The 26,161-nt window shown below is 48.8% G+C and overlaps 1 protein-coding gene across 1 annotated transcript in view; it reads right to left on the reverse strand.

Moving 5' to 3' along the window:
• Positions 1-6,620: 6,620 nt before the first annotated feature.
• The window catches only part of LOC144759149 (uncharacterized), a 51,371-nt gene continuing 31,830 nt past the window's right edge, over positions 6,621-26,161 (reverse strand). Inside the window, exon 2 of the mRNA XM_078646470.1 lies at positions 6,621-6,836. Coding sequence (XP_078502596.1) covers positions 6,621-6,836 — 216 coding nt within the window. The remainder of the gene's footprint in view (positions 6,837-26,161) is intronic.

Below are 26,161 nucleotides of genomic sequence, written 5' to 3' on the forward strand. Positions count from 1 at the left end.
GGAGAGGCCTGTCCAGGGGGCAGAGGAGAAGAGGCCTGTCTGGGGTGCAGAGGAGGTGAGGCCTGTCCAGTGGTGCAGAAGAGGTGAGGCCTGTCCAGAGGAGCAGTGTCTCTCTTCGGGGGACTGTGCATAGCACAGCGAGGCTCAGGGCGGAGTGAGAGGCGCTGTATGGGGTGGAATGAAGTCTGGGCTCCTCTGTCTTTAATGAGAATCCTTCACCAAGAGCTCCTGGGAGAAGCACCAAGAGGCCTGTCCAGGGGGGCAGAGGAGGTGAGGCCTGTCCAGGGGGCAGAGGAGGAAAGGCCTATCCAGGGGTGCAGAGGAGGTGAGGCCTGTCCATGGGTACAGAGGAAGTGAGGCCTGTCCAGGGGTGCAGAGGAGGTGAGGCCTGTCCAGGGGGTGCAGAGGAGGAGAGGCCTGTCCAGAGGAGTGCAGAGGAGGCGAGGCCAGTCCAGGGGTGCAGTGGAGATGAGGCCTGTCCAGGGGTGCAGAGGACGCGAGGACTGTCCAGGGGTGCTGAGGAGGCGAGGCCTGTCCAGGGGTGCAGAGGAAGAGAGGCCTGTCCAGGGGTGCAGAGGAGGAAAGGCCTGTCCAGGGGTACTGAGGAGGAGAGGCCTGTCCAGGGGTGTAGAGGAGGTGAGGCCTCTCCAGGGGTGCAGAGGAGGTGAGGCCTGTCCAGGGGCGTGCAGTGGAGGTGATGCCTGTCCAGGGGGAGCAGAAGAGGTGCGGCCTGTCTCGGGCATGCAGAGGAGGTGAGGCCTGTCCCGGTGTGTGCAGAGGAGGTGAGGCCTGTCCCGGGGCGTGCAGTGGAGGTGAGGCCTGTCTTGAGGGGTGTAGGGGAGATGCCTGTCCATGGGGAGCAGAGGAGGCGAGAACTGTCCGGGGTGCAGAGGAGGTGAAGCATGTCCTGTCCAGGGGGTTAAGCGCAGGTGAGGCATGTCCAGGGGTGCAGAGGAGGTGGTACCTGTTCCTGGCTGGGGGTGCAGAGGAGGTGAGGCGTATCCGGGAGGGGTGCAGAGTGGTTGAGGCCTGTCCAGGAGGATGCAGAGGAGTGGAGGCGTGTCGTCTGCTGGGATGAAATCTTCCCTGTAGGGGTAGGAGGTGAGGCCTGTCCTGTTCTCTTGGTATGAAGAATGTGGACCGCCTCAGCCGCTGCTCTCACCGCCCAGTGATGCTCCTTTCCAGACATATCATTTTATTTTAAGAGCTCATAATCCGAGTTTTTGAAAAGTATCTAGAGTTACCATAGAGCCTCAGATGGCTCCTGACAAAGTCAAACTGGCTAATTTCTCATTCGTGAGTGCACTGCCTTGTTTTAAGATGTTTATGTGTTGAATTCTGCTAGTTTAGGTGCTCCTTTGGTAACGCCTCCTGTCCTGGTTACGCAGAATGTCTAAAAGCTTTAATTGTGCTTCCAATTAGTAATTGGTTGCATCCCATAGGGCACACCTACATGGTTCCAGTATAGGATTCCACTAATGTTCAAAATGAAAAAAATTTGCAAAAATAGCTCCAAAAGAATAATGTTTATTCCAATCGTTCAGAAATTATATTCATTTCTTTTTATTTCTTTCATGCTCCGTAAACAGAAAAACTGTATATTTTCATATCGAGTTCAGTTGTTAGCTCCAATGCATTTCGGGCGCTGTGCCCTTCATCTGGGAGTGTGTCTAAAGTAAAAGTAACATAGCTAAGTTTTAGACTACATAGACATCACAAAAAATGTATATAAACAATTGTATCAGCCTGCAACAGTGTCCCCGTGCTCTATAAAATGTGTAGTGAGAAGTAAATTAAACGAGGTAAAAACGTAAACGTGGTTACTTATATAGCGCACGTATCACCCCCGCAAAGGGGTCTCACGGCGCTTGCTTAGGGAACCCGTCCTGGTATTCCCCTGTGAGATAACCCCGGCAGGGTATCCACAAGGTGAAAGCCAGGCATCCCGCCGCGAGGGGCCATAGTGGAGATTAAGCAAGCTATTGCCCAGAGTCGCAGAGTGTGAACCCGTGAGTCGAGTAGGCACCGGGGCGAGAATTATCGAGTCCGTGGAATTTTTAGCCCAAGACCCGCCGAGGCGGGGAATTGAACCCTGGTCCAGGACCGATCTCAGCTTCCGGGTCTGCTGCCTCTAACCCCTGAGCCACACTTCTCCACCTGGTGTGTAATTCGGTGAGGTGTGTAATTCGGCGCAGTAAGTGAAGAACGCTCTATGAAAATATACAGTTTTTCTGTTTACGGAGCATGAAAGAAATAAATATCATTTTCTGAACAATTGGAATAAACATTATTCTTTTGGAACTATTTTTGCAAAATTGGTTTCATTTTGAACATTAGTGGAATCCTATACTGAAACCATGTAAGTGTGCCCTATGGGAGGCAACCAATTACTAATTGGAAGCACAATTAAAGCTACTGACAAAGGCACACATCTCCTCCAAGCATGGAGTTTATTTTTTAAACCACTGTCTTTAGTAAAGTAACCAAGACTACAACCCCCAGAATGCACTTACGTATTACATGAAAGTACAGGCATGAATATTCGGGGGATCACTCTACGGAAATATTTGGTACTTCCCAGGCCATCGTGGCAGATAAGAGTAGAACAGTTCATGTGCAAGGACGTTCATTTTCAGCCTCTTTCTGCAGATTGTGAGTCCAGTTAGATCTGTGATAATATGAATCTCTCTCAAGGAGATTTCACACAGTTTTATCTGTTTCAGGGAGAAATTCAATGAAAAACAGGGGGTGCAAGTCCAGCGCCCCAGTTTCTGGTGTCCTTGGATCTCGGGACTGACCCTTCCCTGGTCCTGCAACAGAGGACAAACCAGGTGTTTAGTCTGGCCTCTCTAAGGGAGCGAGAGCTGGCTCAGTATCCTGGTCCACCAAGTCCCGTCTCCCATCCTGGTCCTCACAAGGCCCCGGCTCACGTCCTGGTCCTCACAAGGCCCCGACTCACATCCTGATCCACCAGGCCCCAGCTCAAGTCCTGGTTTACCAGGCTCCAACTCACGTCCAATCAGAGTGTTTTAGAAAACATTACTTCCAGATGTCTGCTCCAGTAGTCACCGCAGTTCTAACTCTAAGGATTGGCCTGTCTCTCTGTTCCTGATGTTCACCAAACTAACTGAGGCCATGGTGAACAAGCAGCTCACCAAATACCTTGAGTCCCACCAACTTCTGCACAAAGTCCATCCAGGGCTCCAAAAGAGCTAAAGCCACGTGGGATATTAGAGACATTATGTATAGGGGTGGGGAGGTGGGGCTCTGATCTGATTAGATCTGTCTGCAGCCTTTGACACCATCTCCCACTCCACATTACTCCAGAGATTGGAGATGGTGGGTCTGAGGGGAAAGGGCCTGCTTGGTTCTTATCCTTTTTGAAAGATTTGACCCAAGTGGTGGCATCAGCTAACTTCAGATCAACCTCTAAGACAATTCCCCCTCCCCCGGCTGGTTTTGAGCCACAATCTTTTCAATCTTTACATGGCCCACTTGGCCAGCCTGATCGAGTCATTCGATATCACCTCTACTCGATGATACACAGATCATTAGATTAGAAGAAAATACACCTGATCGAGTAATTCGATAATCGATATCACCTTTACTCGATGATACACAAATCATTAGATTAGAAGAAAATACGCCTGATCGAGCCATTCGATATCACCTCTACTCAAATGTACACAAATCATTGGATTAGAATTAAATACAGATAAAATGGCCAGTAATTTCAGGAGCTGCCGCCAGGAAGTCACTGATTGGATAAGCTCAAACTCCCTGGCGCTAAACAGTGAAAAAAACAGAAATCGGGGTATTTGGGACCGGAGCCTCATGGCACAAGGGTGGAGGCCGGTGTCTTTGGGAGCTCTGCCCCACCCCATTCCATCAGGTCAGCAAACTGGGAGTTTGGGTGGACTTGCATCTGTTCCTAAAAGGATACATTAAAATCACCTGCTCTACAGGCTTCTGACTGCTGAAAGTTATCAGAAAAATACTTCCATTAATCCTTGCTTCATCTAGGAAGGACCTGGTACTGGTTCTGATCCTATCGAGAATGGATTCCTGCATCACCTTATATGTAGGCTTATCTGAATATCACCTACATAGATTGTTGCTGCTACAAAGACAGCAGTTGGGCTGGTTCTGAGGTTAATAAAATCAAGGTCGATCTCCAACAAACTGGTCAAATTGCAACCGCTTCCTGTCCTAAAAAGATGTCAATATAAAGCACTTTATGTCATAAACGCTCTACAATCAGGGGATTCATTCTTATACGTCCTCGCCTTTTGCCTGGTATCAGCTGGCCAAGTGGTGAGAGCCCATCATGCTTTGCTGCGTAAAGTCTCTAAGTTTATAAAAATCAGAATAGATGGCTGCTCTCCGCCTGTGTTGACTGCAGGTACCTGGAATGGAATGCCCTCCCACCTGCCCCGTGCGCCCAAGAAAACATGAGTTCTTTCAGGAAACAAATCAAAACCTTCTGTTCATGTTCAAGGGCTGTGTGATTTTGATACTTATGTGCTCATACTAGCGCCAGGACACTTCTTTCCTGAACTAGTTTTTCAGTGCTATATTAATTTGCTCTCAAATCCAGTCATAAGCCATCGATCTCTGGGCAACAGATCATTGGCTCCGGGATCTGAAGGTCAGGTGTAGAGTTTTACAAAGCTTATAAATAAATTCCTGCCTGAGGTGATGCGACTCGGCTATCCCTCCTACGAGAGAGAATTGTCTCCCCGTTACAGTTGGGATTTGCCCCACATAAACCCACAGTGGTTCATCTACGGACGGTATTCGCAGTACTGCATTTGGAAAACACACACATGAAGGCTGATGATGCCGATAAGGCATTTGACTCCCTGGAACAGTCTTTTATGATCGAGGCGTGTAGGCGCCTTGGTATGTCAGGGAGTTTGAGATCACATAGGAAACTGCTGGACACACAGCCTATGGCCTGAGTTTACGTAAATGGGTTTAACTCAGACGCCATTCAGATCACCTGGGGCACTGGGCGGGGACGTCCTCTGTCATCCGTTCTATATACCAGGGACGAACCCTTAGGCCTGTGAACTCCAAGAGAGGTATACCATAACCATACTTGGCTGAAATCTTTTAGACACTGAAACCAAGAAGAAAACACATCTTTATAAATCGACAGGTTTATAGTCACGGTGGCCAGGCCTGGAGGTGGGTTGAGAGTTGAGAAGGTCAGACTACGGGACTTCAGAGTTCAATCATTTGAAATCCTTGAAGTTAGAGGTTTTCTGGACAGGTCCGCTGTCCTCTGGAGATCTGGTCTTTATTGAAGAGTAGAAAATAAAATATCCTCTTGGAATCAAAAGTATCACCAAATAGGTAAAGCCACAATTCAATCCACTCTACTCAATCACATCTACAAAGATTTTTTTAATTATACATATATACCACCAAGAAAGAAATTCCACATAACAGCTTTAATATAAAAAAATACAACTCATGTTATTTCCTTTGTACGTAAAAAGGAGCGGGCTATACCGGCTATTAAAGGCCCGCTGAATCGTTAAAGGCCCGAGCCAAAGGCGAGGGACTTTAACGAAACAGCGGGACTTTAATAGCCGTATAGCCCTGCTACGAAGAGCTATAAGGCTATTAGAACATTCTGCCACTAGAGGGCAGAATGTTCTAACAAATTAAACAAAGGGTTCTCGAAGCTCGAGGGGATGGAAATCCCCTCGAACTTCAAGAAGCCTTTGTAGAACATTGGAATGTTGCTCTGCGGGCCTTTACCGGCCCGTAGAAGCAGGGAGCACTCCATTGTCTGCAATGGAGCTCCCAACATTCCAATGTTCTAATAAGCAGTGATTTCATCACGTTGTAGATGCACGGGAGACATTAACTTTAGTGAACGGGTTCCGCATGTATTACATCGCGTTGTCCATCACTCCAAGCCTGCAGTTTCAGTATGGCGTGGCGTGGCGTGGCGTGGCGCGTCGTTCCTGCCAATACTTTAAAGAAAGAATTAAACAACATATAAAATACGCTTTTCACATTATAGGATGGGCTGTAGAGAGTATAAGATCAGTTGAGCATATTTTGCAAAAAGAGAGAATGTGTAAATGCTTCCTGTGCTATCAGATGTAACATTTTTATTAACGGCAATCATACTGTAGCTAGTGTTTACCTTTTTTTTTTAGGTTTCCAAGAAAATACTGCATTCCAGAAGTACAGGTAACAACCTCACCGTAATCTTAAAAATAATTACTCTTTGTCACCAGGAACATCCAGGTTTGTCGGACCCTCGGGTGGGCTGCTCCATTGCCCGCACATATCTAGTGCAGCTCAGTGATGCCAGCACAACTTGAACAGCCTGGAGAGCGCACAGAGCTCAGCTATAAAAGTCCTGCTTGTTTGGTGTTGGGTGGCAGGAGCTGCCGGGCACTAAGGATCCCGAAGTGAGTGTCCACATGCCCGTTTGTGGATCGTGTTCGCAACCCAACCCAACCATATCAGCATACTACAATTCTTTGCCGCCTTCACACAATCAAACTGACTCAGGAGTTACAAATTAGCCATGGCGGCTACGGGCCATTGCTTACATTGATGGCCCCACTCAGGTCTCTGGCCCTCTGGACAGCTATCTAAACAGAGGACATGCCCTTTTGAGAAGCTGGTAACTCCAGTGCTTCTTCGAACATTTCTTTTATGGTGGCGCTCCATTTTACGCGACCAACTCTCACGCCAGTCACCTCCTCAACATGGTGCAATGTTTGGGTGACATTCATTACGCGAAGTCCTGAAGCGTGCATAAAGCACAAGCCCGAAACCCATCGACCTATATCTTTCAGGATCAAGACCTAACAAGAAGAACAAACACAGAACTCAAATGTTTTGATAGACCAATGTCATAGTCACAGTTTGATGCGATGTAGTCGTTCACCATAATTGCAGGTCTTTTGTAATTAGGCGCTCCTACCTGGAGACGGTTGTTATGTGGTCACTATTAATAAGGGTTTATTGTCCGCCATTGCGGATACACTGTCTACCTTGATACTTCTTCTTTTCCTTAACCTTTGCGTTGTTATAAAAGTACCAGTGACCTTTATAAGACAAATTGGTAAGCTTTATAATGTTGTCTATCCGTTGTCGCTTTATCTCCTTCTTGTAAAATATGCAAACCAAACTTGAAATAAGTAAATTTTGTTGGGAGAATAGCTATTGTTGCCGGTGATTTCTTTCATTGCAGCACAGCAATGTCTCTATTCTTAACCACTTGGCTGCTATGCGTTTTCCCCCCCGGTGCTGGGATCCCCCATTTTCCATTATTCATGACGAGCTGGGCTCGTCATGAGCGTGCGAGGAGGCTACACCATGACGAGCCCAGCTCGTCATGAGCGTGGAAGGGGTTAATTGAACATTGATTATGCGAATAGTATTGATTTAATTCCAGAGTGACTTTTGCACCATTAAGGCGATGAATAATACGTTGACCTCATATTTGAGATGGATCTGTTTATCCTATTAGAGTCCTGTCCTTCGTCGTTGTTTTCTAGTGAGCGGCCTAGGCTGTACAGGATCATACGGGCTCTCTCCCTAGCTTTGCTTCAAAAGTGTTTGCCTTTAGAGATGCTGATATGGAGTGCGGAGGCCTGCAGTTAAGCAGCTCTGAACGAGTGAATGAAATCCATGCTGGTGGTTTGTGCTGGGAACGTGCCTTTTATGTTTATTTCTTCCATCCAGGCTCCTTCAAGGTGAATACATTGTCAGATCAGTGGACAGAGGCACAGAAAGAGTAGGATTTGCCTACTTCTAAACAGTTTAAGTCTGATGAACGCAGAACTACTTTTTCCAAAAGGTTATTACTTGGCCACGTTACATTCTGGTGAATAGTCCATGAGAGTAGGTGCTGTGTACCCCCCAGAGGCAATGTCTATGTGGTAATCAAACTCTTGTGTCATCGGTAGGCTAAGTGTAAGATTTATTCACCACTCACCCAACTGCACCAGGAACGTAACTGCCGGGAACACTCCTGGCAACTCATCAACAACAACATTCCAGGATCCGCTGGAAGGAATCTTTAGTTAAAGACGCATCACCACAATCTAGGCCCATTTTTAAAAGCACAGTTTTACTTACAACTTTAGGATGGTTGTAAATACCTCCAATCTTGGACATAAATGGGGGAGAGGCATAAATGTACTTAGTGATTCCTGAAGCTCACTATTTCACAAATTGTAGGTCAGGGTTAAATACAGAGTCTCCTGGTTGCACTGTTTCCAAGTGCATTAAACCACACATGGGATGGTGGAGATTGTGATGGAGAGGCCGAGGGAATACAACCCCTGGATAATGACCTGTATAGTGGCCCTGTCAAGAAGTAACATTTGGGGGGTCATTAGGATGGCGGGCGGATTGCCCCCGCCAGGCTGGCGGTAGCCACCGCCGGCCTGGCGGGGGCAATCTGCCCACCATCCACACCTAAATGACCCCCGCCATATTAGGATGGCGGGGGGACCGCGGCAGACGGAAAGACCGCCCGACGCTTTTCCACCCTGGTCGCCTTGTGACCGGGGCGGAAAAGGTCCAATACGGTGGCGGTGTCTAATAGACACCGCCAGCCATATTAACATGGTCTGTTTCAGAAGCCTTTCCGTGGCTGCGATGCCGCCACGGTAAGGCATGCGGTCTTCACTTTGGGGGCCCCCTGTGGGCCCCCAGAGTGAAGGAGAGCTGGGGGGTGCACACGAGGGGAACCTGTTGTACCCCCCTGCATTTGCATAAACAACGCAGCAGGTACCGCACGATGCCTGCCACTTTTTTTATGCAAATGCATATGTGCATTTTTAGCATTGTGGCGGGCGTGCTGAGAGCACCGCCCACTACAATGCTAAAAATGCAGGATGCGCCCGTCACAGTGGCGGGCGCATCCTAATACCCCCCATGGGAGCCCCGCCCTTATGGCGGGCGGCCCCAATCACCGATAGGATGGCGGGCAGACTAAGTTCGCCCGCCATCCTAATGACCCACTTGGTGTCTATTTCCATCATATTTAGGTAAAGTGGTAAAGCCGGGATTAGATGTTATCTCTATTGGTGGTGCGCACACATGCCTGTGAATTGACCACCTCTTTAAGGGCTGTGTCAAGGGTTATTTTTACATCATTTGCTAGATGTATTGAGCATATTTATAAGTGCCTTCTGACCAATATTTTCATTTAATGCAAAAAGTCAGAAGAAGGTTGACACCTTTTCTTTTAGCCGTGGAGTAAAAGCTGCTTGTTGTAGGGCACTACTGTCCCCACAACCAGTCCATGACACTACTAACTAGAGTAGTTAGTTTCCAGTAACGTGTCCCTGAACACCTACTAGCTCTTCCTTCTATGTTTGTGTTCCTTCTGAGCCCCTCCTTCTCCCCTCGGACCCTCCTAGGATGTTTGGTCTGTGTGTGAAGGCGCTTTCGTGTACTGCATTCATGTGAGGTGCAGAACCCATTTCAGGTGTCTCCCCTGTATCTACATAGCCTCTAAAGTTGTGTGCTGTTCTATAACGTTAGTGACGATCTGCATTCTCTCCTCTCACTATATGCCCCGCCGCTGCTTTTTAGAGTCTCTCCTCATATTGAAATTTTTTGTAAAGCAGATGACCATTGCAGGGAAGATTATAATCTCTCTGATACCACTTGGTACGTAATATCCCACACCTGCCCCAAGAAAAAGCGTTGCACAGTCAATATATCGACGTACCTTAATATCGAGTTTTTTGTATGATACAGAATATCGAAAGCAAGAATATCGGTGACCAGAATATCGACCTTAAGGTAAGGAATATTGTTTTATTTAATATCGATGTAAGTAATAATGTTAGCAAAAATATAGTTGTAAATAATATCGAGATTTATATTAGTGTTATGTATTTAAGTATGTATTTTAAATGTATGCGTTTAATACTTTTTGTGTGTATGAAATGTTTAGAAAATCTTAAAATATTTTTAGGTAGATTTTGCGTTTTAGTATTAGAGCGGGTTGTGGGTTTAAAGGGGAATAGGGTGGAAAGCAATTTAATTATATTAAATTAAATAATTATTTTTGTTAAATATAAATTAATTTTAATAAAATTTTGCATTGTAGTATTAGAGCAGGCTGTGGGTTTATAGGGGAAGAGAGTGGGAAGTAATTTAATTATATTAAATAATAATTGTTAGTAAATATAAATTAAGTTTAATACAAATTTGCATTTTAGTATTAGAGCGGGTTGTGGGTTTATAGGGGAATAAGGTAGGAAGTAATTCAATTAAATTAAATATTATTTTTCATTAAATATAAATTAATTTTAATAAAATATTGTGTTTTAGTTCTGTTGCGGTTTGTGGGTTTATAGGGTAATAGGGTGGGAAGTAAATTAATTATAATTATGTAATTAATGTTTTTATTTAATTGTATTTATTATTACTGTATTGTTAATTAATAATTGCCAATTATTTTTTTATGGCTTTATTAATTAATAAGTATATTAATGATACATAATTAGTTAATAATTGTATTAATGGTTATTGACAATTACATTATTGTTTATTAATTAAGAATTGGTCATTCATTTTTATTAATTGATTAATCTTTAATTATATTAATTTTTTAAAGAAAAATATGTGTAGCGTGGTGTGTGTTTATAGGGGAATAGGGTGGGAACTCATTTATTATAATTAAGTAATTATTAATTCAAATTAATTATTATTTAATAATTACTTATTGTTAAATAATTTTTAATTGGTAATAATTTGTAGTGTATTTATAGAGGAATAGGGTGAGATGTAATTTAATGTTAATTACATAAACATTTCGTTAATTGTATTGATATTTATTCATAATTATTTTTAATGAAGTTTTTCAAATGTTATTTTTATTAAAATATTAAAATAATAATTGTTTAAAATGTACGCCATCCAACATTTTCCCTACTGTTGCACTCTCTGGAGTGGGAATAGTAATTTTAACCCCAACGCTATCCAACACTTTCCCTACTTTTGCACTCACTGGAGTGGGAATAGTCATTTCAACCCCTACGCTATCCAACACTTTCCCTACGGTTGCACTCTCAAGAGTGGGAATAGTAATTTTAACCCCTATGCTATCCAACACTTTCCCTACTGTTGCACTTGCTGGAGTGGGAATAGTAATTTTTACAGTTACGCTATCCAATACTTTCCCTACTGTTGCAGTTGCTGGAGTGGGAATAGTCATTTTTACAGTTACTCTATCCAACACTTTCCCTACTGTTTCACTCACTGGAGTGGGAATAGTAATTTTAACCCCTACGCTATCCAACACTTTCCCTACGGTTGCACTTGCTGGAGTGGGAATTGTAATTTTAATCCCTACACTATCCAACACTTTCCCTACTGTTGCACTCACTGGAGTGGAAATAGTAATTTTAACCCCTACGCTATCCAACGCTTTCCCTACGGTTGCACTTGCTGGAGTGTGAATAGTCATTTTTACAGTTACGCTATCCAATACTTTCCCTACTGTTGCACTTGCTGGAGTGGGAATAGTAATTTTAACCCCAACGCTATCCAACACTTTCCCTACTTTTGCACTCACTGGAGTGGGAATAGTCATTTCAACCCCTACGCTATCCAACACTTTCTCTACGGTTGCACTCTCGGGAGTGGGAATAGTAATTTTAACCCCTATGCTATCCAACACTTTCCCTACTGTTGCACTTGCTGGAGTGGGAATAGTAATTTTTACAGTTACGCTATCCAATACTTTCCCTACTGTTGCAGTTGCTGGAGTGGGAATAGTCATTTTTACAGTTACCCTATCCAACACTTTCCCTACTGTTTCACTCACTGGAGTGGGAATAGTAATTTTAACCCCTACGCTATCCAACACTTTCCCTACGGTTGCACTTGCTGGAGTGGGAATTGTAATTTTAATCCCTACACTATCCAACACTTTCCCTACTGTTGCACTCACTGGAGTGGAAATAGTAATTTTAACCCCTACGCTATCCAACGCTTTCCCTACGGTTGCACTTGCTGGAGTGTGAATAGTCATTTTTACAGTTACGCTATCCAATACTTTCCCTACTGTTGCACTTGCTGGAGTGGGAATAGTCTGATCCAGTAGAGAGCCGCTGTCGGGTGACGGAGACATACTGATGCAAGGAGGAAGGGCCGCGGGAGCCGCGAACTGTAGGAGACGCGGAAAGTGTGTATCGGCCGAAAACGGCCTAAAACGACCCAAAAATCAGCCGTAAACCGAGCCGCGGCAGCCCTTGGCCCCGGGATCAGCCCTGGAACCAACCGCGACTGTGCTGAGGGCGACTTTTTGCTGACTGCCGCAAAAAGCCTGATACAGCAGAATGCTGACTGTTTGTCAGGAGTGAGTCCTCCAGGGTGCGGAAACAGTGGAGAAACGTTGAGCTTCTACACAGAAGCATCTTTGGAACATTGCCAAGGCAGAGCTAAAGCAAATCGAAGGAGGAGGAGTCACACGCCATCACTGTTGTAGCCCACGCCCGCCTTTGCCGGTCAGTTTGTTTGCAGCTTGCACCGCCCCCGCCTGCCGCTACTCACTGCTTCCCACTGTGTGCAGCCCGCAACCTGCCTGGCACCCCTTCCCTGCCGTTACACGTCCACTGCCTTCTGGATTGGACCGGACTGGCCCGGACTGGATAGTACGTGTTGCAGTGCAGGTCGCCAGCAGTGCCAGCGGTGGAGGCTAACTCCGGAGCTTCAGAGGTGAGGTGAGGTGAGAGCTGCGAGGGGGGCTTGTGAACTGCGGCACGGGTGCGCACTTAGCGTGCTTTGTCAATTTCCAAGGAGCTGGGGCCAGGACTTGTGGAGCGCCAGGAGCGCCAGAAGTTTATATAAGTGGGAGAGTGCAGGAAAATGAGCGTGCTCTCCCTACTGGAGGACACAAAGTCCCGTGTAGTGCCCGGAAGCACCCGCGTAGTTGCCCCAACTAGGTTGGGTTCAGCCTGTGGAGCCCCAGTGTGCCCTGCTCCTGTTCTGTTTCTGCCGCCACTTTTTTTTTCTTTTGCATTTTGCGCCTGCGCTCTTGGACTCATTCTGCCCATGCCCACTGCAATATACCGTCACATACTGTCATATACTGCCGAGGATTGATGTCCACATTACCGTGCCTTAGACGCTTATAATTACTTGCCACCCACTTACCACCTAGAGGAGGAGGAATCAGGGAAAGGGTGGCGGCGAAGGCAGTATTAAAAATAAATTAAATAAACTAGAAAATAAAACCACTGGCTCTCTCGCGGTCAGACTCGTAAATTAAAAACAGTCCCCAGTATTGGCAAACCAACCGGTGCAGGAAATGGTACAGGCTCTAGACCAAAGCCATCAACAAAGGGGCGAGCGCGGTTGGAATCTACCGCCACAGTGCAATCATCAACTTCAAACCCACATTTAACAAATAAGTCAATCTGCAAATTCTTTATGCCATCAACGCCAATGCTAACGCCAACAACGCCAACGCTAGCGCCATCAATGCCTGCCCAAAATCAACTAGAAAAAGTTTGTTATACAGCAGGGCATTAGTACACTCAACACCACAAACTGCTAATGGCCCGGATTGCAGAACAGGGAGTCCAGACAGTGTGACACCGCTACCCTATGGGATTAGCATTGGAATGGAGAAAGACGGGTTAGAGCTGGGAGACTCTGAAGTCTTTAAAGCAGTCAATCAATCAATCAATCAGTGACACTTATAAAGCGCGCTACATACCCGTAGGGTCTCAAGGCGCTGGGGAGGGGGGGTGCCGCTACTGCTCGAACAGCCAGGTCTTCAGCTTCTTCCTGAAGGAGAGGTGGTCTTGGGTCAGGCGCAGGTCGAACGGGAGGGAGTTCCAGGTCTTGGCGGCCAGGTAGGAGAAGGACCTTCCTCCTGTAGTCGCTCTTCGGATGCGGGGGACGGCGGCGAGGGCGTGGTTGGCTGATCGGAGGTGGCGTTTGGGAGCGTAGAAGTTGACTCGGCTGTTGAGGTAGCTCGGGCCTTGGTCGTGTAGGGCTTTGTGTGCGTGGGTGAGGAGGCGGAAGGTGATTCTCTTGTTGATGGGGAGCCAGTGAAGGTCTCTCAGATGACCGGAGATGTGGCTGGATCGTGGGATGTCGAGGACGAGTCTGGCCGAGGCGTTTTGGATCCGCTGGAGTCTCTTCTGGAGCGTGGCGGTGGTCCCGGCGTAGAGGGCGTTGCCGTAGTCCAGTCGGCTGGTGACGAGGGCCTGGGTGACGGTCTTCCTGGTCTCTGTGGGGATCCACCAGAAGATCTTCCGTAGCATGCGTAGGATGTTGAAGCACGCCGAGGAGACGCTGTTGACTTGCCTGGTCATGGAGAGGGAGGAGTCCAGGACGAAGCCCAGGTTTCGTGCATGGTCTGTCGGTTTGGGTGCGGTGCCCAGGGCGGGAGGCCACCAGGAGTCGTCCCAGGCGGAGGGTGAAGAGCCCAGGATGAGGACCTCCGTCTTGTCCGAGTTCAGTTTCAGGTGGCTGGTCGTCATCCACTCGGCTACCTCTTTCATCCCTTCGTGCAGGTTGGCTCTGGCGGCGGCGGGGTTGTTGGTCAGGGAGAGGATCAGCTGGGTGTCGTCGGCGTAGGAGATGATGCTGAGGTGGTGTTTGCGTACGATGGCCGCGAGGGGGCTCATGTAGACGTTGAAGAGGGTGGGGCTCAGTGATGATCCTTGGGGGACGCCGCAGATGACTTCGGAGGCCTCTGATTTGTACGGTGGTAGGCGGACTCGCTGTGTTCTTCCGTCGAGGAAGGAGATGATCCATTCCAGCGCCTTGTCCTGAATTCCGATGTTGCTGAGGCGCCGTATTAGGGTGCGGTGGCAGACCCTGTCGAATGCCGCGGAGAGGTCTAGGAGGATGAGGGCCGCTGTTTCTCCATTGTCCATCAGGGCTCGGATGTCATCGGTGGCGGCGATGAGGGCGGTCTCGGTGCTGTGTTTGGCTCTGAAGCCGGACTGTGAGGGGTCGAGGGATCCGTTCGTCTCGAGGAAGGCGGCCATCTGCTTGTTGACGGTCTTCTCGATGACTTTGGCTGGAAACGGGAGAAGCGAGATGGGGCGGTAGTTCTTGAGGTCGGCGGGGTCTGCTGTTGGTTTCTTGAGTAGAGCGCTGAGTTCGGCGTGTTTCCAGCTTTCGGGGAAGATGGCGGTGTCGAAGGATGTGTTGATGATGTCTCGCAGGTGGGGTGCGATGACAGCGTCGGCCTTGTTGAAGACGTGGTGAGGGCAGGGGTCGGTTGGTGATCCGGAGTGGATGGAGTTCATCGTGCGGATGGTGTCTTCTGTGCTGATCGGGGTCCAGGCGTGGAGGGTGGTGGTGGGGGGGGGTGGCTGGTCGGTCGTGGTGTGCGTTGGTTGGTTGTTGAAACTGCTGTGTATGTCCGTGATCTTGTTGTGGAAGTATGAGGCGAGGGAGTTGCAGAGGTCTTGCGATGGGGTGATGTCGTTGTTTCCTGCGCTGGGGTTGGAGAGCTCTTTCACGATGTTGAAGAGTTCCTTGCTGTTGTGTGCGTTGTTGTCCAACCGGTCCTTGAATGCTGTTTTCTTGGCGGCTCGGATCAGCTGGTGGTGTTTCCGGGTGGCCAGTTTGTAGGAGGTCCTGTTGTCCGGTGTCGGGTCCCTTTTCCAGGCTTTCTCGAGGGCTCGGCAGTCCTTCTTGGAGCTCTTGAGTTCGTCGGTGAACCATGGGGCCTTCTTGCTGCCGGGTCTGCTGGGCGGGGTCCTCAGCGGGGCGAGTTCGTCCGCGCAGTTGCTGATCCACTTAGTGATGTTATCGGCGGCCTGGCTGGGGTTTGCTGAGCTGGCAGGAGGGTGTTGGCTCAGGGAGGTGACGAGCTGGTCTGCTGTGATCTTGTTCCAGCTTCTGCGGGCGGCCTGTTGCTGGTGGTGGTGGGTCGTCGTTCTCTTGAAGGTGAAGTGGACGCAGCTGTGGTCCGTCCATTGAAGCTCTGTGGCGTGGCTGAAGTCGATGTCTGTGCTGGATGTGAAGACGGCGTCGAGTGTGTGTCCGGCGAGGTGGGTGGGGGTGGACACCAGTTGCTTGAGTCCCAGGTTGGCGAGGTTGTCGAGCAGGGTGCTGGTGTTGTGGTCGTTGTTGTTCTCCAGGTGGAAGTTCAGGTCCCCCAGGAGGATGTAGTCAGCGGAGGGGAGGGCATGCGGGCTGACGAAGTCGGCGATGTCCTCGCTGAATTGCGTGCGTGGTCCAGGGGGACGGTAGATCAGGGTGCCTCTGAGGGTGGTGTTCGGGTTGGTGTGGATCTGGAAATGCAGGTGTTCGGCGCTGGTCAGGGTGTTGTCGGTGCTGGTCGTGAGACGGATGGTGTTCACACAGCCAGAGTGTTCGGGCACGCAGGAGAAAAGGCTTGAAGCCTTAGTCTTAGACCTTCCTTTGCTTGGGGAGAAAGAGCAAGATATAATGGGGCAAGTACATTAAGAAATATTGGAAATCTCATCGGTTTTAGAGCACATGGAAGTGCCGAGAGGGCCACGAGAGGAAACAAGTCAGGCAAAATTGTAAGTTTTGGAAATATCGCCAACATTGGAGCAAACAAATAGACTCAGCCAACAAATGCGTGCAGAAGCTAAAACAAATGTACAGGCTGGGGCAAGGACAACCAGTATAATTTGTCTCAGTCCCCAGCCCTGATACGAAGTTCATCAATAATTCAAAGCTTTGTTCTGGATCAAAATTCACTCTTGCTGCAGGAGAAACAGAAAGAGAATAGTCTTTCAGGAAATCAGAATTTGCCACCGAAACAAAATGCACACCCCACAATGGATGTTTTAACCAAAATTCTCTGCTATCCTCAATAAATTCTACATTAGCAACAACCACATGGCAAACGCAAAAATTGAAAACTCAAATGGAAACTATACAGGCTCTTGCAATAGCCATGATTAACATCGAAACTAAAATCAACCTCTTAGACGAAAAAATGGAGTCGTTGAGGCTGCAACCAACTGCCAGGTGCTCATACCTTCCAATTGTAGAGAAACTTTGCCCTCTGCATGAAGTGCTAACATCCATCATTATAGAACTAAAGCATAGACAAGAGGAACTATGATTCAGAGCCTACAAAGAATATACGAAGGGTCTGCAAAACATGGCACACAAAATAGTACGAATAGTCCGGTAGGCGTAACAAACCCCCCATATCAATCAATCAATCAATCATGCCATTTGTATAGCGCACTACTCACCCGGGAGGGTCTCAAGGCGCTTGGGGGGAGGGGTATGCTACTGCTCGAGCAGCCAGGTCTTGAGTTGTTTCCTGAAGGCGAGATGGTCCTGGGTCAGCCGAAGGTGGATGGGGAGGGAGTTCAAAGTCTTAGCAGCCAGGTAAGAGAAGGATCTTCCTCCGGCGGTGGCTCTTCGGATGCGTGGTACGGCTGCGAGGGCGAGGCTGGTGGACCGTAGCTGGCGGGTGGGCGTGTAGAAGGTCAGGCGGTCGTTGAGGTACTTGGGGCCCAGGTCGTGGATAGACTTGTGTGCGTGGGTGAGGAGCCGGAACGTGTTGATCCTCTTGTCGACGGGGAGCCAGTGCAGGTTCCTCAGGTGGCTGGAGATGTGGCTGCGTCGGGGGACATCCAGGATGAGTCGGGCGGAGACGTTCTGGATGCGCTGGAGTCCACTCTGCAACACTGTGATCTTTCACTACACACTATGACACTGTACTCCACCAAATCCTCCCTACGGCACTCTACTCACCCACTCCACTCTACAACACTGTGATCCTTCACTCCAGTCTACGAAACTGTACTCCAACAATTCCTCTCAACGGCACTCTACTCCCCCACTCCACGACACTGTTTTCCTTCACTCCACTCTACAACACTGTACTCCAACAAATCTGGAGTCTTTTCTGTAGCTTGGCTGTGGTTCCGGCGTAGAGGGCGTTTCCGTAGTCAAGTCGGCTGGTGACGAGTGCCTGGGTGACAGTCTTCCTGGTCTCGGTCGGGATCCAGCGGAAGATCTTGCGAAGCATACGCAGGGTGTTGAAGCACGATGAGGAGACGGCGTTGACTTGTCTGGTCATCGAGAGGGAGGGGTCCAGGATGAAGCCCAGGTTGCGTGCGTGGTCGGTTGGCTTGGGTGCGATGCCCAGGGCTGGGGGCCACCAGGAGTCGTCCCAGGCGGAGGGCGAAGAACCCAGGATGAGGACTTCCGTCTTGTCCGAGTTCAGTTTCAGGCGGCTGTCCTTCATCCACTCGGCGACGTCTTTCATCCCTTCGTGTAGGCAGGTTCTGGCGGTGTCGGGGTCTCTGGTGAGAGAGAGGATCAGCTGGGTGTCGTCGGCGTAAGAGATGATGTTGAGGTTGTGCTGGCGTGCGATGGCTGCGAGAGGTTTCATGTAGATGTTGAAGAGGGTGGGGCTGAGTGAAGATCCTTGCGGGACGCCGCAGATGACTTCAGTGGCCTCGGAGCGAAACGGGGGGAGGCGGACTCTTTGTGTTCTTCCGGCGAGGAACGAGATGATCCACTCCAGTGCCTTCTCTTGGATACCGATGTTGCTGAGGCGCTGGACTAGGGTGCGGTGGCAGACCGTATCGAACGCAGCGGAGAGGTCCAGGAGGATGAGGGCCACTGTTTCCCCCTTGTCGAGCAGGGTCCGGATGTCGTCGGTGGCTGCGATGAGGGCGGTCTCGGTGCTGTGGTTGGCTCTGAAGCCGGACTGCGAGGGGTCGAGGGATCCGTTCGTCTCGAGGAAGGCGGTCAGCTGTCTGTTGACGATCTTCTCGATGACTTTAGCAGGAAAAGGGAGGAGCGAGATGGGGCGGAGGTTTTTGAGATCGGTGGGGTCTGCTGTAGGTTTCTTCAGGAGGGCGCTGATCTCGGCGTGCTTCCAGCTCTCCGGGAAGGTGGCGGTGTTGAAGGAGGCATTGATGATGTTCCGGAGTTGGGGTGCGATGGTGGAGTCGGCCTTGTTTAAGACGTGGTGTGGCAGGGGTCGGTCGGTGATCCGGAGTGGATGGTGTTCATCGTGCGGGCTGTGTCTTCGGTGGTCACCGTGGTCCAGGTGCGAAGGGTGGCGGTGGGGGGTGTTGGTTCGACGGTTGGGTGCGTGGGTGTGGCGGCGAAGCTGTTGTGGATGTCGGCGATCTTGCGGTGGAAGAACGAGGCGAGGGAGTCGCAGAGGTCTTGTGACGGAGTGATGTCGTTGGTGCCGGTGCTGGTGTTGGAGAACTCCTTGACGATAGTGAAGAGCTCTTTGCTGTCGTGGGCGTTGTTGTCCAGTCGTTCCTTGAGGGATTTCTTCTTGGTGGTGCGGATGAGCTGGTGTTGCTTGCGGGTAGCGTGTTTGAGGGCGGTCATGTTGTCGGTGGTCCGGTCGAGGAGCCAGGCTTTCTCGAAGGTGCGGCAGGTCTTCTTGGAGTCCTTGAGGTCGTCGGTGAACCAGGATGCCTTCTTGCTTCTGGGTCTGCTGGGAGGGTTCTTTAGTGGCGCGAGGTCGTCGGCGCAGGCGGTCAGCCACTGTGTGAAGTTGCGGGCTGCTTCGTTGGGGTCCGTTGTGTTGGCGGGTGGGCTCGGGCTGAGGGAGGTGGTGAGCTGGTCTGCGGTGATCTTGCTCCAATTCCTGTGAGGTACCTGTTGCGGGTGGTGGTGGGTCGTGGATCTTTTGAAGCTGAAGTGGACGCAGCTGTGGTCGGTCCAGTGGAGTCCGGTGGCGTGGCTGAAGGTGATGTACTTGCTGGAAGAGAAGACGGGATCAAGCATGTGGGCGGCGTAGTGGGTGGGGGTGTTGACCAGTTGCTTGAGTCCGAGGTTGGCGAGGTTTTCCAGCAGGGCGGTGGTGTTGCCGTCCTTGTTGTTCTCCAGGTGGAAGTTGAGGTCCCCGAGGAGGATGTAGTCAATGGAGGGGAGGGCGTGCGGGCTGATGAAGTCTGTGATGTCTTCACTGAATTGTGTGCGTGGTCCCGGGGGTCTGTAGACGAGGGTGCCTATGAGGGTCGTCTTAGGGTCGGTGTGAATCTGGAAGTGGAGATGTTCGGCTGCGGCGAAGGAGTCGTTGGCGTCGGTCGTGATGCAGATGGTGTTCCTGTGGACGATGGCGATGCCACCTCCGGTCTGGTTGATGCGGTCCCTCCTGATGATCTTGTACCCGTCCGAGATGGCGATGGCGATGTCGGGTGCAGAGGAGGCGTTCATCCAGGTTTCCGTGAGGAAGGCGACGTCCGGTGATGTAGCGTCGAGGAGGTTCCAGAGTTCCACGACGTGTCTGTGTACGGAGCGGGTGTTGATCAGGATGCACTTGAGGTGGTTGCTGCTGGTGTTTGTCTTGGCGGGTGCGGGGCAGGTTTGGAGGCAGGTGAACTTGCAGGTGCAGCAGGTGAAGGGTCCGTGGGTGCGTCTCGGGGTGGCTCGGCAGCATGCGTGGGTCTGGCCGGCATTGAGTGCGTTGAGAGTGGCGGCGTCGTAGGTCAGTCGGGTCGTCTTGCCTTGGCAGGGAGGGCCAGGGGTCCTGGCGCTGGGCGCGGGCCAGGCGCGGACGGGCGCAGACGGGCTTACCTTTGGCGCACCTTCGGCGCTCAATCGGCGCTCCCGCTGCGCCCATCCGCTGCGCGCGTCCGCTGCATGGTCGCTCTAGGGGCGTCATAAGTAAGGAGCCGGGAGGGAGGAGCAGCTGGGTGGCGGGAGCGGGGCGGCGAATGGAATTACAGGGGGGCGGGGCCGCAGGGAGGCAGCGGCGGGAAATTCCAAGAAGCAACGGGCAATTCCCAGGAGCAGCGGGAAATTCCCAGGAGCAGCGGGCAGCGGGAAATTCCCAGGAGCAGCGGGCAGCGAGCGAAGGAATCTGCAGGCAGGAGGCGGCAAAGGCAGGCAGGAGCGGCAGCAGTGAGTGGGGCGACCAAGCCCTGTGAACTGAAATTGGAGTGAGTACTGTAAACAATCCAGAGGGAAAAACCGGCTTAGCAGAAATTATTTCGACATTAATGAACATACAAGTCAGTAAACCAATTTTGTGCTCACTAGCTTTGCTGTCACCATCAGTTTCCCGACATAGCACAACATCTTTTGAGGAATCTATAACTAATGAGAACATACATGGCAATAACAGTGGGGCAACAAAATTAGTGCATACCACAGAACCAAGTAAAAACCTTTCGAGAAGTGCGAAGAAACGTCTGAAAAAACAGGCAAAAAACTTACAACAAGAAAGAAAGCACAACGGTCTTACAACTGGGCGCCAGAGAATCCATTGGTGCTCGACCCAAAAAAACACCTGCAATACAAGTGCCCACACAAAAGAACCTGGAACCACAGAAACTTTTCCCAGATTTTCAAAGGGGAAGCCTGGTGAAACATCAAATAATACCAAATAATCCTATACCCCAACCAATTGTGAACGGACCGGCCAACAACAAGGAAGAGCAGCCACAACACAAATTAGAAGTGAGTCCGCCATTGGTCTGTACAGGCAGTCTGAATATGGTACAGCATGAAGAAAGCTATAGGAACATTCAGCAGACAGCACTAGACAGAGAAATGATATTACCCATATCAGTGAATAACAGGGAGTTTCAGGGGTCCCAAGAAACTAATAACGACCACGAAGTATCTCCAACAAAAAAGTGACTATTTGCCGCATATTCACTCGCGGCCAGCCAACCAGCACAAGGGTTTAAAGAGGAGAAGAATAATATAATCATTTTTACACATGAATACACATCACGGGGAAGTCTGGACGCATTAAACAGGTCCAAGATTCTGCAAATTTTTCATCATATCCCAGAGCTCTCTACCATCTCCAGTGAAGACCTTACCGAAGTTCAATTTATAATCTTGGACAACAATACAACCAGAGAGTCAACGATAATAATATGGACTGACGGCTCATTTGTACAAAAAATTATGAAAGAAAAAGAAAGGTTCGCAAACTGGGGGATTAATGTCCACACTGCAGAAGAAGAGAAATATCCATTTATGCTAAAAAGAGGAAATCCAACACTGCGCCCAAGAAAGTCCATTCTAAAACGGACAAATTATGTTCCTCGCACAACAGCATACCCCAACATAAAAATTCAGGGGCATATTACCAAGCAATAGCGATAATTATCGCTATTGCTTGGTTAGAGAGAAAATTTTACCGCTAAGTTGCAGCGATTTTTGCTGCAGATAAACCTTGGTATTACCAAGGTTTATCGCAAATGCGATAAAAAACGGCCGCAATGCATGAATATCGCTGAAAAGTCCGCGATATTCATGCATTATCGAGCTAATGCTCTTAGCCATGTTATCCACCTCCCATTGGATAACATGGCTAAGAACTGCTCAGGGGCAGGTGTTAGCTTTTGTAGATATTCGCGCTTTGCGCGAATATCTTCAAAAGTTGGTAATAGGAGATAGCGATGTTAGCGACTGTTTCCAGTCGCTAACATCTTGGCAAGCCCACTTTGCATGTCATTAGTGATAAATATCACTGACATGCAAAGTGGGGCCCAAGATGGTCGCTATCTCCTACTAGCTGTCGCTAACTGGTGTTAGCGACAGCTAGGTAATAGGCAGATAATTTTGTCTCCGCTTTCTTGGCTTTTAAAGCCAAGAAAGCGGAGATAAACCCCCTTGACAATATACCCCAATTCAGTTTTTGCCTGAGTCCGCTCAAACAAAGCGCACGTGCTCCTAGCACACAAGGAAATGGTTGCCTGAGCAATAAACCAGGCAACTTGCTCAAAGTAATCTCCTGGAATGTCTACGGGCTAAAAGCCTCACTACATAATAAGGAAGCATTTGAATTCATGCAGTCAGGGGACTTGTTATGTCTGCAAGAAACTTGGTCGCTCACCCCAATGGCTATACCAGGCTTCATGGAATTTCAACAGCCAGCAAAAAAGCGTAACATATTTGGAAGACCCTAAAAATTATCTTTATGAAAGCAAATAATTCATGGAGCAACGGCCTGAAAACTGCCTGCACTGCATTACAGCTTGACATGACCAAACTGAATAACAGGGAGTTTCAGGGGTCCCAAGAAACTAATAACGAAACATGCATCGATGGACTGGACAAAGGCCCCTCTGCCCTCAGAGTGTGGTTCTCAAAAAATCCGGACCCTGGTGTTCTCCCGATATCGAGGTCCAATACCCGTGTCACAAAACCTCAACGCACCAAGACGATTTTGGTATCTAAGAACCGATAATAATTAGGACATCATTCCTATGTATTTGCGTCACAATCGAGGGTTGCCAACACCCCAAAATCGTAGTTTCCGTCCCCATCCCTTAAACTCCATTTTGTGAACGGCATCCATCTTGCATCTTGCCCTCATGTTAAGTCAATTAAAGGTCGAGCTTGATCAAGAGGGACACGTCCACCTTTTCGTGACTTCCCCCTGACCTGTCCCAACTGACTCCATTGCCTTCGGCCAAACCTGTTTGGGCAGCTCCTCGCCCAGTGGCCGAATACGATAGCATCAATACATAACATTCCACAAACCATTCACGACATACAGACAATGCTTTCTGCAAACATGCACCTGTCCACATTCCTTGTTTATGGCCAGTTTTACGACTGGGTTGTGCCTTCCTTTATTAAGGTTTCATCGATATCTGATGGGAGTTCCAGGCCTAACTGGGTAATCTATCAACAAACTGGACATCTAAAATATAGGCTTGCTTACATGACTCCGCTCTTTGTATTATTGTAGAAATATGTGTATAGCCATATCATAAACTCAGGAATTCTTGCTTGCAGCTATTATTTTTGTATATAAGGAGACGGCTGGTTCTGTAAAAACGAACAGTCTCCCGAGAACCTACACTCCGTGTGGTGTACTTCTGGGACACGTGTTACTTGGTAGCTACCAATAAAACTTGATCTTTGATGGTAACTAGAAGACTCCGTGTTTCTGTGGTCCGGAACAAGGGAGAACTCAGAGGTCCTCGGGTGCTACCCCCTGGCACCACCGGGTTCCTAAAAACCCGGCACCTCAGTTGGCGCCCAACTCGGGGCGATATCAAGCGGTGACGGTCCAAGCCAGATGTTCGTGAGGAGCTTCGTGTGAAAATTCCGGAGGACGGCCAGCCACTTCAGCGACCCCTGTATGTCGACGTGGTTCCGAAGGTCTTTGCTGCGAGGTTCCCCGCGTCCCGACGGCTACGAAGGACTGCTGCCCTGACTATCGCCTTGTTTTGGACCCAGTGATCCTTGGTAGAGCGAAACGATAGACGAGTCTTCTAGCGACGTCACAGATCTTCAAATACTTCAGTTAAGTATAAGTGGAGCGTCTCCCAGTCCTTAGTTTGTCCTTAGTTTTTGGTATCCTTGAGATACGCTTTGATTTGGTACTTGCAAGCCCCAAAGCCGAAGGACTTGTGTATTCACGAGATATATCGTAACAGATAATCCTTTGAAGTTGGAAGCTAGACTAGTGAGCGAAGATGCCTGGTTTTAGCAGACTTGGAAACTTGTTTTGTCTTGGTTGTAGTAAGGACTCCCGATTAGAGGAATCTTGTCCGGTTCCTCCAATTGGAACTCCAACGTATGAGCTCTATGTAAAGCACGGCGTAGGTCCTATAACATATAACGAAGTATGGATAAAATACACCCGCAAGGATGGTGTTTTAAAATGGCCCCAATATGGTAGTTTCGACTCAGAAGTTTTAGATAACCTAGAGGTCAAACTATTCAAGAAGAAAGCCCGACCGGCGATGTTTGACTCTTTCCGCTTATGGCGTAAAGAGGCCAAACAGAAGGAAATTAAATTAGAAAAAAAGAATAAGAGGGAAAGAGGTATTTCAGTAATGCAAGCCGCGAGAAAATTTAAAGACAACGAAGAGGATCAAATAAGTGAGCAGTTGCACAGGCAACGTAAAATGGCAATAGATAAATGCTATCCCGTTTTGCCATCTCGTCAGCGAGAGACAGTAAAAGAGCGTGAGAAAGATCCATTAATGGCTCATTTGCTAAGTTCGCCACCACCCTATGCACAAAATGCCACAGCACCTCCGCAACCTTTAGTTGCACCTCTGGTAGCTGTTATTTAGGCTCCTTTCCGCACTCACCGGCTACTCTTCAGCTGGCTCCTGTTTCTCTGGCGCAGCCTCCTCAAGGCTCACCGATCACATCTACTTCTCCTACTATTCCTTCTAAAATTTCGCCTAGCACATCTTCTAGTCTCTCTGATACTCGTTCTACAAACATTTCTGTTTCTACTTTGCGTGACTCTGTTCTACCACCAGTTATTCCCCCACTTTCACCTTCCGTCTGGCATAAAATGACCAGCATTGTTACTAACCTTCCTTCACCACTTTTTCGGTCGCCTAAAACGACCCCTAACACGGAACGAAGACAATTACGAAGCCAAATGCCCGATTATCAGGAAAGGGAATCATTGAATAAGTTAGCACGAAATTGGGCTATGGACACAGCAAGATATGATGTAGAGTCTGTCATGAACGTTTTCCGTCAATGGGATGAACCAACGCAAAGATACGTCTTTGAGCAGATGTGTGTTTTTCTGTGTGAGGATTTGGTAGATAATGGTCAGAAGACCAACCAGCAAGAGTTGTGTAGTGTACGATTTAAATTTGGGGAGGGTATGATAGTTGGTCCCGACGTTGAAAAAGCAGTTGAGATATTATTATCACATAGAAGTACGGGTGGTAATTCTGGGTCATCCTCTGACAGTGGTACATCCAGCAGGAAAAGAGCGAGACAGTACCCCATGAGAGAGGTTCCTCCGGTCTGGAGGGAAGGTGACGCAACTGCAGTTCCACCGGTTCTGCCTCATTTCCAGCGTGTATGGGTACATGTCCCCTGGAAAAGATCCGAAGTTTTAGCACTCAAGCAGACACTACCCGATCCCCGTAAAAACCCGACTGGGTATTATAAGGAGTTATCCCAAACTGCCAGCTCGTGTATAATGAATTTAGCGGATATAGACATGTTGTTTGGGAACGTTGTTCCACATCCTTTATGGAGTAAGATACGTCATACAGATCATGACCAAGAATTAGGTGACTCGTGGGCGAACATTGCGACTACAGATGCTAGACAAGTCGGTGGTTTCAAGCCTGAGCCGTTAATAGCTGAACTTCCCGGTAGAATTATTGCGTACATGAAGACAATTATGCCTGAAGTACGCGTAAACTGGGACAAGCTATCAGCGTGCAAGCAGAAGAAAGACAAGAATGTGTCTGACTTTTTCACGAGA

This window comes from Lissotriton helveticus, chromosome 1_1 (genome assembly GCF_964261635.1).
Source record: "Lissotriton helveticus chromosome 1_1, aLisHel1.1, whole genome shotgun sequence".
Taxonomy (NCBI): Eukaryota; Metazoa; Chordata; class Amphibia; order Caudata; family Salamandridae; genus Lissotriton; species Lissotriton helveticus.